We start from the raw sequence: 15,900 nt of genomic DNA, 5'->3' as shown, positions 1-15,900 counted from the left end.
GAGAGAGAGAGATTAGAGGGGAGAGAGAGATTAGGGGTGAGAGAGAGTAGAGGGGAGAGGGGGAGAGAGAGGAGGGGGTGAGTGGGGGGGAGGGAGGAGAGGGGAGGGGGAGAGTTGGAGGGGAGAGTAGAGGAGGGGGAGTAGGACAACTTGCTCTATTTGATTTTATTTGATTGTGCACGCCAGGTTGAATGCATCGTAGGACCACGTGAAGGTTGCAATTTTCCACCCCTGTCCCATTGTGATGTCATATCATATGTAAATGTGATCCATTGTGATTGGACATCTGTGAGATGGCACTGTGACTCATGCAGCAGTTTGATTTTAATTTTTTTTAATGTGTTTTACTAAAAAAGCGGTGAAATTAATAACCAAATTTTCTAATTTTCAAAACAAAATGTGGAGGAGGAAAAACTCTACAGGAATAGGAAAAATTTATCCGTTACGGCAAAGGGTGGAGGAGTAAATCGACAAATGCCTTAAACGAATATTCGCAAATTACAAACCAACAAACCAACGAGAGTTTTAATAGTTAAAAGATACTTTCAAAGTTAGCCTTCCCCCAATTTACAATTTAAATTCTAATTTATTTAACTCTCCTGCTATTTCCTTACTCCCCATACTTTCCCCAATATCATCCTCTGAGGTGTCTATGTTCACTTAGATTTCTCTCTTTCTTATGTTTTATATTCCTCATTCATTTGCCCTCAGTCTACTTTTTTTGTCTTGTGGATTTCTGATTCTTTGGGCATACAGCTAACTTCTTTCTCCTTACCTGTCCTCTCACTCTCAAATAAAATACAAAATTCTACCATCACTACTCCCTCAGGATTGTTTTTAATCCAATTTCATTTCTTAAACTTGTCTCACTATCCATTAGCAGACCCAAAATAGTTATTTTCCATCATTGGTTCCATAGCATATTGCTCCAGGAAATTACCCTAAATGCATTCTATGAATTTGTTTTTATAGCTCCATCCTTTCTACTTTGATTTACCCAATCACATGAAGATTATAGTCTCCCATAATTATTCCACAACTTTCTTTATATTCCAACATTACTAGATAATATATACCCTTTCATACAATGTAACCACAGATTGGGTGCCTTTGGCCTCTTGCTATTTCTTTAAAAAACGTTATCCAAATGGACTCAAAATCCTCAGAAGGTGGTTGAGGCCAGTTCATTGGCTATATTTAAGAGGGAGTTAGATGTGGCCCTTGTGGCTAAAGGTATCAGGAGGTATGGAGAGAAGGCAGGTACAGGATACTGAGTTGGATGATCAGCCATGATCATATTGAATGGCGGGGCAGGCTCGAAGGGCCGAATGGCCTACTCCTGCAACTATTTTCTATGTTTCTATGTTTCTATGATCTAGGAATACAGGTGCATAATTCCTTGAGAGTAGCATCACAGATAGATAGGGTGGTCAAAAGGACTTTCGGCAGATTGACTTTCATCATTCAGAGAATTGAGTTTAAAAGTTAAGAGGTTATGACACAAAGCTGGGTGGCAGTGTGAACTGTGAGGAGGATGCTATGAGAATGCAGGGTGACTTGGACAGGTTGGGGGAGTGGGAAGATGCATGGCAGATGAAGTTTAATGCGGATAAATGTGAGGTTATCCACTTTGGTAGCAAAAACAGGAAGGCAGATTACCCTCTAAATGGCATCAAGTTGGGAAAAGGGGAAGTACAACGGGATCTGGGGGTCCTTGTTCATCAGTCTATGAAAGTAAGCATGCAGGTACAGCAGGCAGTGAAGAAAGTGAATGGCATGTTGGCCTTTATAACACGAGGAATCGAATATAGGAGCAAAGAGGTCCTTCTGCAGTTGTACAGAGCCCTAGTGAGGCCACACCTGGTGAATTGTGTGCAGTTTTGGTCCCCTAATTTGAGGAAGGACATTCTTGCTATTGAGGGAGTGCAGCGTAGGTTTACAAGGTTAATTCCCGGGATGGCGGGACTGTCATATGCTGAGAGAATGGAGCAGCTGGGCTTGTACACTCTGCAGTTTAGAAGGATGAGAGGGCATCTCATTGAAACATATAAGATTGTTAACGGCTTGGACACGCTAGAGGCAGGAAACATGTTCCCGATGTTGGGGGAGTCCAGAACTAGGGGCCACAGTTTAAGAATAAGGAGTAAGCCATTTAGAACAGAGATGAGGAAACACTTTTTCTCACAGAGAGTGATGAGTCTGTGGAATTCTCTGCCTCAGAGGGCGGTGGAGGCAGGTTCTCTGGATGCTTTCAAGAGAGAGCTAGATAGGGCTCTTAAAAATAGCGGAGTCAGGGGATATGGGGAGAAGGCAGGAACGGGGTACTGATTAGGGATGATCAGCCATGATCACATTGAATTGCGGTGCTGGCTCGAAGGGCCAAATGGCCTACTCCTGCACCTATTGTCTATTGTCTATTGCTATGTTACAGTTGTACAAGACATTGGTGAAGCCACATTTAGAGTATTGTGTTCAGGTTTGGTCATTGTTATTGGAAAGATGTTGTCAAGCTGGAAAGGGTGCAGAGAAGATTTACGAGAATGTTGCCAAGACTCGAGGGCCTGAGCTATTGGAAGAGGTTGAGCAGGTGAGGGATAGAGCAACAGGCATCCTTGATTGTGGTGTAGCAGTGATAGAGGGGGTTTGGTCCTCTGGTGCAGCAGGAGACATGTTGGTGGAAGTTTGGGAGCGATTTCTTCAGGTTGGCTTTATTGAAGTCCCCAGCTATGGTGGTGAACGCCTCAGGGTAAGATGTCTTGGTGGTGGTGCTTGTTGACCACGGCGTGCAGCTCCTCCAGTGCCAGACGGAGGTATGCCTGGGGTGGGATGTAGACCGTGGTCAGGATGATGGAGGTGAATTCCCTTGGGAGGTAGAAGGGACGGCATGTCACATGTCTGAACAAAATTTCATACCATGCAGTCATGACAGCAAAAAGCGACAAAACACACAATGAACACAATTCAACACAAACATCCATCACAGTGAATCTCCAGGCACCTCCTCACTGTGATGGAAGGCAAAAAGTCTTGTCTCTTGTCCCACGATCAGGCAGCCAAACAGCTGCTCCGAGGCGATTGAGGCCCCCGATGTTGAAGCCCCCGCCGAGCGATGACAAATCCCGCGGCCGATTTCAAGCTCCGCGAACGGGCTGATTCAAACTCCGCGATTCGGGGAGGGCGAAGCTGCCGTTGCGCGAGCTCCTGAAAATCGGTCACCAACCAGGGACCTGCAAGCTCCCGATGTTATCGTCCACAGGGCCCACGGCCGAAGCCTCCGAAGCTCCGAAGTCGGGTCACAGCCACAGCACCACCACAGCTTCCGGAGTCAGCCGATGGTAAGTCCACAGGCTATGTTACCACAGCCCTCAAGGTCGATTCCAGTTGGAGGCCGCAAGCTCCACGACATTAGGCCTCAGCGCAGATGGAGACGGAGATACGACAAGGAAAAGGTCGCATCCCCGTTGAAGGAAGAGATTTTAAAAAAGTTGCCAGAGGTCGCAGGTAGTGGAAGGTTTTACCTGCAACCTCCGGCAACCACCTTCAACTAGCATCGCAACCGGCTTCGACTAAAAAATTACCGATTTTTAAAACGGCAACCTATTTTTTGTTGGGGCCGGTTTTTCAATTTTTTGAAATAATTGCAGGAACATAGAAGAAGCAGAAACCACTTTCGACCATTAGGGAGACTGAAAAAAACCTCCGGGTACAGCACGGAAACTTTGGGTATGGCGCAAAGTCTCCAGAGGTTTCCGTTCAGGTTTCCTAAGTGGGACAGGGGCATAACAAGACAAAAATAAAACAAAACTAAGAAAGACAGACTGACTGCAGACGAGCCGCAGCTGCTTGGGCAGCGCCGCCACTTCCGAATAAGTGATGTTTCGGGTCGAGACCCTTCTTCAGACTATAGATTAGGCTATTCTAACTACCTAATGTTGGACCTAAATAATTGAGTATTTAAGTATTTATGATAAGATACAGTAAAATAATGGGAAAGAATAAAAAGGAAGAGAATTCTGGTATTGATGAAATTACTTAAATGGCCATGTGGAAAAGAGACTGAAAATAATTTTCAAAATGTTTCTTAAGATTTTCAAAATATTACAGTGGATGGAAACTAAATGAACTGGCAAGAATAAGTAAAGGCAAGCTCATTTAAGAAACTTTGGACTACTGCTGGAATAAAGCAATTCCGCTGAATTCATTGACGCCAAGAAAATTCTCAAATTCTCAAATATTGTTTGCCCCACTAGATGAAAAATAAAAAAGTTATGAATGTTTTAAAAATCTTGAGATCAGCTGATTGGTCCTCTCGCCTGTCAATCATCATGGTGAAAGTAACGCCCCTTCCGGGTGGGCCAGGAGTATAAAGCCCAAATGGTATGAAATTGCATTTGAATTTGGTGGCCTGCACTCTGCTTGAAATGGTATGAAATTGCATTTGAATTTGGTGGCCTACACTGCTTGAAATGGTATGAAATTGCATTTGAATTTGGTGGTCTGCACTCTGCTTGAAATGGTATTAAATTGCATTTGGATTTGGTGGCCTGCACTCTGCTTGAAATGGTATGAAATTGCATTTGAATTTGATGGCCTGCACTCTGCTTGAAATGGTATGAAATTGCATTTGATTTTGGTGGCCTGCACTCTACTTGAAATAGTATGAAATTGCATTTGAATTTGGTGGCCTACACTCTGCTTGAAATGGTATGAAATTGCATTTGAATTTGGTGGCCTGTACTCTGCTTGAAATGGTATGAGATTGCATTTGCATTTGGTGGCCATCTCTTTGCTTGAAATGGAGTTTCAAGGAATAGCCGTGAGCGAACTGCCAATCCACCAGGCCTGAGCGACTGAGCTGCCAGCCCACCAGGCCTGAGCGACTGAGCTGCCAGCCCACCAGGCCTGAGCGACTGAGCTGCCAGCCCACCAGGCCTGAGTGACTGAGCTGCCAGCCCACCAGGCCTAAGTGACTGAGCTGCCAGCCTACCAGTCCTGAGTGACTGAGCTGCCAGCCCACCAGGCCTTAGTTACTGAGCTGCCAGCCCAAGAATCCATTCGGCCCACAATGTCCATACTAGCCCTCTGTAAACCAGTCCCTTCGGCCCACAACACCCATACTAGCACTCCAGAAAGCCCCCTCCTCCCCCACCCCCCACTGGCCGCCAATATTGGAATGGAGAGGTGGAATATTGCATTGGGGGACCAGCCCTCTGTGTGAACATGGGACCCAACGTGTCCCAGTTAGTCTAGTAACCTCTAATTCTACACTCTCCCATAAGCAGAAAAATCATTTCACCGTTTATCTTTTCCATCCTCCTAAGAATCTAATATGTTCCACTAAGATTACTCTTCATCTACATATCAATGGATAAAGTATCAATCTGTTCTACATTTCCTGATAGGACAATGTTGCCATACCCTAATGAACCTTCATTGAACTGTTCCAATAAAATACCATTCCTAAATAGAGACCAACATTGTTTGCAGTATCTAGATGTGGTCTCATTTGTGCCTTAGACAGTTGCAGTAAGACTTCCCTCCTTTTATAAACAATAGACAATAGGTGCAGAAGTAGGCCATTTGGCCCTTCGAGGGAGCACCGCCATTCAATGTGATCATGGCTGATCATCCTCAATCAGTAGGTATGTTGCAAAGCCTACCTGAAGCGTCGCTGAAAATCTGTCGCTGCGGGTGTGCGCGATTTTGGCGCCGTTTAGAGGGGGGCGGGTTTAAAACGCGATTTTCTCTAGGCTGTTCAAATCGAAGATGTTCAGCCTAGTTAATTATTAACGAAAAATCGCTGGAAGACCCCGTCGCAAAAGCTATTATTAGTTTTAAAGGCCTCGTATAATAGTTATAGTAGTTTAAAAATCAATCTCTAAACCCGCGACCACCGGCAGCTGTCAGGGTCGCATAGAGCAAATAATAGAAGGTAGGCTGCTTATTTTTACATTAAAAAGGGCTTCTTAAGATCCCTTTATACAAAGTTTAATGTTGCGAGTAGCTCATTTTGGGCCCATTATATCCCGCAGTATTTTTCTGGGCATTTGAGGGCACAAATCTAGCGCAATGTGAACGTTCTAAACCAGCGCATTCATAGGATCCCACTAGAAAGCTGATTTAAAATGGACTTTAATTTACAGCAATTGAACACTAAATTCCTTCCATTTGGCCTATAAATTAATGTAAATGAGATTTAAAAATCATGTTTTATTGTGAATTATTTATGAATATTATTTGGACACTTAGGCTATTTAAAAATGTTAATCATTTATTAAGAAATGGATAGATGTTTAGATCTAGTAATTGAAGTTTGAAATTAGCTACACTTGGGTAACTAACTAATTATATGCTTTAATTTCAGGTCATCCAAGTAAGATTATTTTATATTTGTTTCAGAATGGTTCAATCTACGATAACTGAAAATTTCATTCAGTTCTCTTAATTTTTAAGAAGGTTATGGGCTTTTGACTGCACACGATCACAGCTTTTTTGTTATGTCCATAGAAAATCAATAGGGAACAAGATGCTAATTTCCGAGTATGAAAATGGCCATAACTTTTTAAATATTTGAGATATGAAAGTGAATTAGGTGTCAAATTAAACTTCTTTTTATGCTTTATCTGATGGGATAAATTACAGACTTGATTTTTTAAATCTCAAAATTTTGTAACATTGCTACAATCAGTACCCCGTTCCTGCCTTCTCCCCATATCCCCTGACTCCGCTAGCTTTAAGAGCCCTATCTAGCTCTCGAAGGTATCCAGTGAACCTGCCTCCACCTAAGGCAGAGAATTCCATAGACTCACAACTCTCTGTGTGAAAAAGTGTTTACTCATCTCTGTTCTAGTTTTACAGTATATTCCAACCCTTTTGAAATAAGGACTACAATTGCTTCCATCTTCCAAGTTATATACTCTAAATAATTGTGGTTCAACTGCTAATCACTGGTTACAGGTTGCTAACTGGAAAAATTACTATTCACTACACGCTGACTGCTTGGCAATCCTCTACCCATGTAAATATATTACCTCCAAAACTATAAGTAATCTAGTAATTGAAGTTTGAAATTAGCTACACTTGGGTAACTAACTAATTATATGCTTTAATTTCAGGTCATCCAAGTAAGATTATTTTATATTTGTTTCAGAATGGTTCAATCTACGATAACTGAAAATTTCATTCAGTTCTCTTAATTTTTAAGAAGGTTATGGGCTTTTGACTGCACACGATCACAGCTTTTTTGTTATGTCCATAGAAAATCAACAGGGAACAAGATGCTAATTTCCGAGTATGAAAATGGCCATAACTTTTTAAATATTTGAGATATGAAAGTGAATTAGGTGTCAAATTAAACAATAGGGAACAAGAACAATCAATAGGGAAAAGTGTTTACTCATCTCTGTTCTAGTTTTACAGTATATTCCAACCCTTTTGAAATAAGGACTACAATTGCTTCCATCTTCCAAGTTATATACTCTAAATAATTGTGGTTCAACTGCTAATCACTGGTTACAGGTTGCTAACTGGAAAAATTACTATTCACTACACGCTGACTGCTTGGCAATCCTCTACCCATGTAAATATATTACCTCCAAAACTATAAGTTCTCGTTACTTCATCTTTTTTTAAACATCTTGTCCAATCAATACCTTCTGTAAATCCATGGTTCTCCTCCATCCACTCTGGATAAGTCTTGCTAAGAAAACTCAAATTTGTCAGATATAATTTCTCATACATGGAGCCATGATGATTCTGCTTGATTAGATTATGATTTTCCAAATTTCTGATTCTTTTCCTAAATAATTGATTTATAACATTTTTTTCACAATAGATGTTGAGCCAATTGACATATAGTTATCTGCTTTTTGACTCCCTCGCTTTTTGAAAATAGGTGCCATATTGACAGTTATACAAATCTCTGACACCTCTCCAGAAACTAATGATTTTTAGATGTTACATCTAATGCATCTACTATCTTGGTAACCTCTTCAAGAATCCAAGGATGCAAGCCGTATGCTTCAGGGGACTTATCAGTCTCTAGCTCCATTGGTTTTTCCTAAAAGTATTTCTCCAGTGATATAATAATATTTAATTCCTCTTTAGTACTGTTCAGTATTAAAATGATATGTGTGCTTTTAACCGTAAAGACTAAAGCAAAACATCATTCGGGAGGTAGAGTAGTGCAGCTACTAGAACTGCTGCCTCACCATCAGTGACCCAGGTTCAATCCTGATCTATGGTACGGTTTACAAGAAATTTGTATGTTTTCCCTGTGGTCTGTATGTGTTTGCTACAGGTACTCTGGTTTCCACCTATATCCCAAAGATGTCTTGTTTGGTAGATTAACTGGCCACTCAAAATTGCCCACAGTGTCAAGTTAATGGTACAATCTGGGGTAAATTTGAAGGGGACCTGATGGAAATGTGGGGATAATAAAATGGGATTAGTATAGGTTTGTTATTTAGGTGCTTGATGGTGGGCACGTAATCAGAATCAAAGGCCAGTTTCCACCAGTGTCTGTCCAAAGCATTTAGTCCTACAGCATGGAAACGGGGCCCCTTGGCCTAACTTGCCCACGCCGACCAACTATTAGCCCCGCCTGCATGTTTTTGGCGCATATCCCTCTAAATCTACCCTATACCTGTACAATCTAAATGTTTCTTAAACGTTGCGATAGTACCAGCCTCTTCCGGCAGCTTGTTCCACACACCCACCACCCTTCGTGTAAACAAGTTACCCCTCAGGTTTCCATTAAATCTTTCCCCCCTCAACTTAAACCTATGTCCTCTGGTTCTCATTTCCCCAACTCTGGGCAAATGACTGTGCATTTACCCAATCTATTCCTCTCATGATTTTGTACATCTCTATAAGATCACCCCTCATCCCCCTGCACTCCAAGGAATAAAGCCCTAGCTTGCTCAACCTCTCACTATAGCTCAGTCTCTCAAGTCATGGCAACATGGCAACTCTCTAGAATTTAGGAGATTGAGAGGGGATCTTATAGAAACTTACAAAATTCTTAAGGGGTTGGACAGGCTAGATGCAGGAAGATTGCTCCCGATGTTGGGGAAGTCCAGGACAAGGGGTCACAGCTTAAGGATAAGGGGGAAATCCTTTAAAACCGAGATGAGAAGAACTTTTTTCACACAGAGAGTGGTGAATCTCTGGAACTCCCTGCCACAGAGGGTAGTCGAGGCCAGTTCATTGGCTATATTTAAGAGGGAGTTAGATGTGGCCCTTGTGGCTAAGGGGATCAGAGGGTATGGAGAGAAGGCAGGTACGGGATACTGAGTTGGATGATCAGCCATGATCATATTGAATGGCGGTGCAGGCTCGAAGGGCCGAATGGCCTCCTCTGCACCTAATTTCTATGTTTCTATGTTTCTAACATCCTGGTAAATCTTCTCTGAACCCTTTCAAGCTTGACAACATCTTTCCAATAACATGGTGACCAACACAATATTTTAAATGTGGCCTCACCAACATCTTATGTAACTGTCAGATGTTTATGTGAGGGTGAAGGGGACAGGTAGGGGAAGGGGGGTGGTAGAGGGGGGAGGGGTGGGTGAGGGGTAGAGAGGGATGGGGGAGGGGAGGGGAAGGTGAGAGGGTGGGGGAGGAGAGGGGAGGAGGCAGAGAGGGGGCAGAGAGGGGGAGAGGGGAGGGGGAGGGAGAGGGGGAAAGAGAGGAGGGGAGAAAGTGGAGGCGGGAGAGAGAGAAGGGGATGTGGGGAAAGGCAGGGGTGGAAGGGAGGGAGGGAGGGAGGGGGAGAGAGAGATTAGAGGAGAGAGAGAGATTAGAGGGGAGAGTGAGATTAGAGGGGAGAGAGAGATTAGGGGGGAGAGAGAGTAGAGGGGAGAGGGGGAGAGAGAGGAAGGGGTGAGTGGGGGGGAGGGAGGAGAGGGGAGGGGGAGAGTTGGAGGGGAGAGTAGAGGAGGGGGAGTAGGACAACTTGCTCTATTTGATTTTATTTGATTGTGCACGCCAGGTTGAATGCATCGTAAGACCACGTGAAGGTTGCAATTTTCCACCCCTGTCCCATTGTGATGTCATATCATATGTAAATGTGATCCATTGTGATTGGACATCTGTGAGATGGCACTGTGACTCATGCAGCAGTTTGATTTTAATTTTTTTTAATGTGTTTTACTAAAAAAGCGGTGAAATTAATAACCAAATTTTCTAATTTTCAAAACAAAATGTGGAGGAGGAAAAACTCTACAGGAATAGGAAAAATGTATCCGTTACGGCAAAGGGTGGAGGAGTAAATCGACAAATGCCTTAAACGAATATTCGCAAATTACAAACCAACAAACCAACGAGAGTTTTAATAGTTAAAAGATACTTTCAAAGTTAGCCTTCCCCCAATTTACAATTTAAATTCTAATTTATTTAACTCTCCTGCTATTTCCTTACTCCCCATACTTTCCCCAATATCATCCTCTGAGGTGTCTATGTTCACTTAGATTTCTCTCTTTCTTATGTTTTATATTCCTCATTCATTTGCCCTCAGTCTACTTTTTTTGTCTTGTGGATTTCTGATTCTTTGGGCATACAGCTAACTTCTTTCTCCTTACCTGTCCTCTCACTCTCAAATAAAATACAAAATTCTACCATCACTACTCCCTCAGGATTGTTTTTAATCCAATTTCATTTCTTAAACTTGTCTCACTATCCATTAGCAGACCCAAAATAGTTATTTTCCATAATTGGTTCCATAGCATATTGCTCCAGGAAATTACCCTAAATGCATTCTATGAATTTGTTTTTATAGCTCCATCCTTTCTACTTTGATTTACCCAATCACATGAAGATTATAGTCTCCCATAATTATTCCACAACTTTCTTTATATTCCAACATTACTAGATAATATATACCCTTTCATACAATGTAACCACAGATTGGGTGCCTTTGGCCTCTTGCTATTTCTTTAAAAAACGTTATCCAAATGGACTCAAAATCCTCAGAAGGTGGTTGAGGCCAGTTCATTGGCTATATTTAAGAGGGTGTTAGATGTGGCCCTTGTGGCTAAAGGTATCAGGGGGTATGGAGAGAAGGCAGGTACAGGATACTGAGTTGGATGATCAGCCATGATCATATTGAATGGCGGGGCAGGCTCGAAGGGCCGAATGGCCTACTCCTGCAACTATTTTCTATGTTTCTATGTTTCTATGATCTAGGAATACAGGTGCATAATTCCTTGAGAGTAGCATCACAGATAGATAGGGTGGTCAAAAGGACTTTCGGCAGATTGACTTTCATCATTCAGAGAATTGAGTTTAAAAGTTAAGAGGTTATGACACAAAGCTGGGTGGCAGTGTGAACTGTGAGGAGGATGCTATGAGAATGCAGGGTGACTTGGACAGGTTGGGGGAGTGGGAAGATGCATGGCAGATGAAGTTTAATGCGGATAAATGTGAGGTTATCCACTTTGGTAGCAAAAACAGGAAGGCAGATTACCTTCTAAATGGCATCAAGTTGGGAAAAGGGGAAGTACAACGGGATCTGGGGGTCCTTGTACGTCAGTCTATGAAAGTAAGCATGCAGTTACAGCAGGCAGTGAAGAAAGTGAATGGCATGTTGTCCTTTATAACACGAGGAATCGAATATAGGAGCAAAGAGGTCCTTCTGCAGTTGTACAGAGCCCTAGTGAGGCCACACCTGGAGAATTGTGTGCAGTTTTGGTCCCCTAATTTGAGGAAGGACATTCTTGCTATTGAGGGAGTGCAGCGTAGGTTTACAAGGTTAATTCCCGGGATGGCGGGACTGTCATATGCTGAGAGAATGACCGTTTGATGGCTCTGGACCTGTACTCGCTGGAGTTTAGAAAAATGAGCGGGGAATCTCATTGAAACTTGCTGAATAATGAAAGGCTTGGATGCAGTAGATGTGGAGAGGATGTTTCCACTAGTGGGATTGTCTCGGACCAGAGGGCACAGTCACAGAATAAAAAGACACTCCTTTAGAAAGGAATGAGTAGGAATTTCTTTGTGTGGAATTTATCGCCACAGACTCTGTGGAGGCCAAGTCATTGGATATTTTTAAAGTGAGGATTGATAGGTTCTTGATAAGTAAGGGTGTCAAAGGTTATGGGGAGAAGGCAAGAGAATGGGATTGAGAGGAAAAGATCGATCAGCCATGACTGAATGGCGGAACAGACTCGATGGGTGGAATGGCCTAATTCTACTTGTATTTCTTATGAACATAAATGTTTCAGCAAGAAGGTGGTTGAAACCTGGAGTTGATTGCCCAGGGAGATGGATCTCACTCAAGAGAAGACAAATACTGTCATAACATTTAAGTATTTAGATAAGTTTCTGAAACAGCGTGGTTAGGTGTTGTGAAACAGGAGTAGTATAGATAGGTACATGATAACTGGCATGGACCCTCGGTTCTACAATTCTATGCAACATACGGCACGCATGACTCCAGACATTATCACAGCTATGCTCCTAACTTGCACCAAATAGGTAATTCCAGAGGAATCGTGGGAGTGACTGCTCATGATATTAAGGTATCATTTGACCAACAGATCCCAAAGGAAAACAGTCCAATGTTTGCAGTCATACCTTATACAATGGATGATGTTATCACTGTCATAGGTAATCATACCAGCCTCTGGACATCACAGCAGGGTGATTTAATTAATTACCTCCTTTGCATTATAACGTTAGAAGCAGGGGCATATGGATGATTGCACAATAACAGTTACATTTGCAATTCCGCAGACAATGAATCAGCCCATGACTCCATTGAAGGAGACGCAGTTTGGATTAGTACCCACCAATAATATCCTGGGAATGGGGGGGGATGAAGGGGTCACCATTGACCACAAAATCAACTGGACTTGCCAAATAAATGACTGTTCCTACACGTTCTAGTAAGAGACCGGATATCCTGCAGTGAGTGATGCACCGATTAATAAGCACCCGATGGAATACCTGCTTGGATGAGGCAGTGACTCTAAAAAAAAGTAACAATAAACAGAACAAAAACAGCCAAATTGATTAGCACCCTTTAACCCACTTGAAATATTCATTCCCTCAGCCATCAGTACTCAATAACTGGTGTGTACTGTGTACTAACTACATTGCATCTACTCACCGAGCTACTCCAGCAAAATCTTGTGATAGCTCTACTGCGATTGTCACCACCATTCAAGATTTTCTATTGTGAATCTTCTCTGCTATATCTGCCCCCTCTGTGCCTCAGACCACCCTAGTTCTCCGAGAACCAAAAGTTTTCCTTTTTATGCCTGGCTCCATCCAAAAAATCAAACTAAAGCATCCGGCTAAAGTGCTGGTATGTCCATCTTCCAATGTGAGGAATTCAAGTATTTTAGCCAAATTAACATTAAGTAAAATTTAAGAGAGTTATAAATAAAATTTATAATTAAAAGTTAATTAATAGTTATAATTAAAAAGTTTCTACTTATGTCACAGGTAGTAAAATTCTAATTGATTACTCACCCCAAATGAAACATAGGCTCCCAGGACAGATCCTGCAATGGTAGCAAATCCACTACACATTACAGAATGTAGTTCAGACAATGTAAGATCTGTTATATATGGGCGAATCATCAGTGGAGATTCAGTCTATGCACAACACAAAAAAAATGGTAGTACATAACAAAATTGATTACCAACATAGCAGTCTTTCGAGACATCCTGCTCTCTCAGAAGCCCAGTTTTATAAAAATGCAGATTATATGTATTTTGCAGAATTATAAGGTAAATTTTCTTGTAAGATTCACAACTTTCCTGGTACCCATGACCCCAATCTTGACCCACTCAAAAGATTGTTTATTGTAGCTTAAAGATAAGCTACGAGCACTGAACAGTTGACCTGGAGAATCTCAATTTTAATTATGTTTTGAATTCCAAGATACAATGTGCCCAAGCCAGCGACTGTTTACCATAGATACTGGGAGGCCTTTCAGGACCTTGAATTTAATGATGTAAAAGGATTAGTCCAAGTCAACATGGATTTATGAAAGGGAAATCATGCTTGACTAATCTGGAATTTTTTGAGGATGTGACAAGTAAAATGGATGAAGGGGTGCCATGGATACAGTGGATGTAGTGTATCTAGACTTTCAGAAAGCCTTTGCTAAGGTGCCGCACGGGAGACTGGTGACTAAAATTAGAGCACATGGTATTGGGGGTAGGGTGTTGACATGGATAGAAAATTGGTTGGCAGACCGGAAGCAAAGAGTAGGAGTGAACGGGTCCTTTTCAGAGTGGCAGGCCGTGGCGAGTGGAGTGCCGCAAGGCTCGGTGTTGGGGCCGCAACTGTTTACCATTTTTATTAATGATTTGGAAGAGGGAATTAGGAGCAACACTAGCAAGTTTGCGGATGACACAAAGCTGGGTGGCAGTGTGAACTGTGAAGAGGATGTTAGGAGGTTGCAGTGTGACCTGGACAGGTTGAGTGAGTGGGCAGATGGTGGCAGATGCAGTATAATATTGATAAATGTGAGGTTATCCACTTTGGCGACAAAAACAAGGGGGCAGATTATTATCTCAATGGGGTTAGGTTAGGTCAGGGGGAGGTGCAGTGAGACCTGGGTGTCCTTGTACACCGGTCACTGAAAGTTGGCTTACAGGTACAGCAGGCAGTGAAGAAAGCTAATGGAATGTTGGCCTTCATAACAAGAGGATTTCAGTATAGGAGTAAAGAGGTTCTGCAGTTATATAGGGCTCTGGTGAGGCCACATCTGGAGTATTGTGTACAGTTTTGGTCTCCTAATTTGAGGAAGGACATCCTTGTGATTGAGGCAGTGCAGTGTAGGTTCACGAGATTGATCCCTGGGATGGCGGGACTGTCATATGAGGGAAGATTGAAAAGACTAGGCTTGTATTCACTGGAGTTTAGAAGGATGAGGGGGATCTTATAGAAACATATAAAATTATAAAAGGACTGAACAAGCTAGATGCCGGAAAAATGTTCCCAATGTTGGGCGAGTCCAGAACCAGGGGCCACAATCTTAGAATAAAGGGGAGGTCATTTAAGACTGAGGTGAGAAAAAACTTTTTCACCCAGAGAGTTGTGAATTTATGGAATTCCCTACCACAGAGGGCAGTGGAGGCCAAATCACTGGATGGATTTAAGAGAGAGTTAGATAGAGCTCTAGGGGCTAGTGGATCAAGGGATATGGGGAGAAGGCAGGCACGGGTTATTGATAGGGGACGATTAGCCATGATCACAATGAATGGCGGTGCTGGCTCGATGGGCCGAATGGCCTCCTCCTGCACCTATTTTCTATGTTTCTATGTTTTGAAGAAAAAACAGGTTTGTTTTTGAAATCCATTTGATGTTTTGAATGACAATCTGGTAGAATGCCTTCGGATACACCTGATATGGATCTAGAAGCAAGCACGTTTAAAGAAGATCAGCCACAGGAGGGCGAAGAGGAGCCTGACCAAAGAAGATGTGAAAAAAGAACCATTAAATTCACTGGGAAAGGCCAAACTGCGTTCCTGGAAAAATGCCAGAAGGAAAGAAAAAAGTTATGGAAGCAGGTTAATAAGTTGATCGAAGACCAGAAGGAACTCATGTATTTTGATGAGAATGCGAAGGAAATAAAATCTAATCTGGTTCAATTAATTAACTTCCACCTCGAGGTTGGACAAAACCACGACTTAATACAGGGTTTACCACTGTCTGGGGAGGAACACGAAAGGCAAAATCAGTGGTTTCAAGAGGAAATGGACATTTTCGACTGTTTTATAGACCAAGAGAAGTGGTTATCTGAAATTGTACCACAAACTACATGCTCTACAGTGGGAAGGGCTATTCAACAAAGTGTTGAAATTGGATGTCAGACCTGAAGACAGTATCTCAAAATGTTTTGTCACGAAGACCAAGACATAAATCTGGTTTTACAGCCAGTGCAT

At 42.3% G+C, this 15,900-nt stretch overlaps 1 protein-coding gene across 1 annotated transcript in view; it reads right to left on the bottom strand.

Moving 5' to 3' along the window:
• The window catches only part of slc28a3 (solute carrier family 28 member 3), a 213,583-nt gene that overhangs the window by 61,075 nt on the left and 136,608 nt on the right, over window positions 1-15,900 (bottom strand). The window contains exon 11 of the mRNA XM_033017663.1: window positions 13,474-13,599. Coding sequence (XP_032873554.1) covers window positions 13,474-13,599 — 126 coding nt within the window. The remainder of the gene's footprint in view (window positions 1-13,473; window positions 13,600-15,900) is intronic.

Source organism: Amblyraja radiata, chromosome 3 (assembly GCF_010909765.2).
Source record: "Amblyraja radiata isolate CabotCenter1 chromosome 3, sAmbRad1.1.pri, whole genome shotgun sequence".
Lineage (NCBI taxonomy): Eukaryota > Metazoa > Chordata > Chondrichthyes > Rajiformes > Rajidae > Amblyraja > Amblyraja radiata.
Note: the sequence above shows the minus strand (reverse complement) of the source record. Positions and strands in the feature narration are given on the sequence as shown.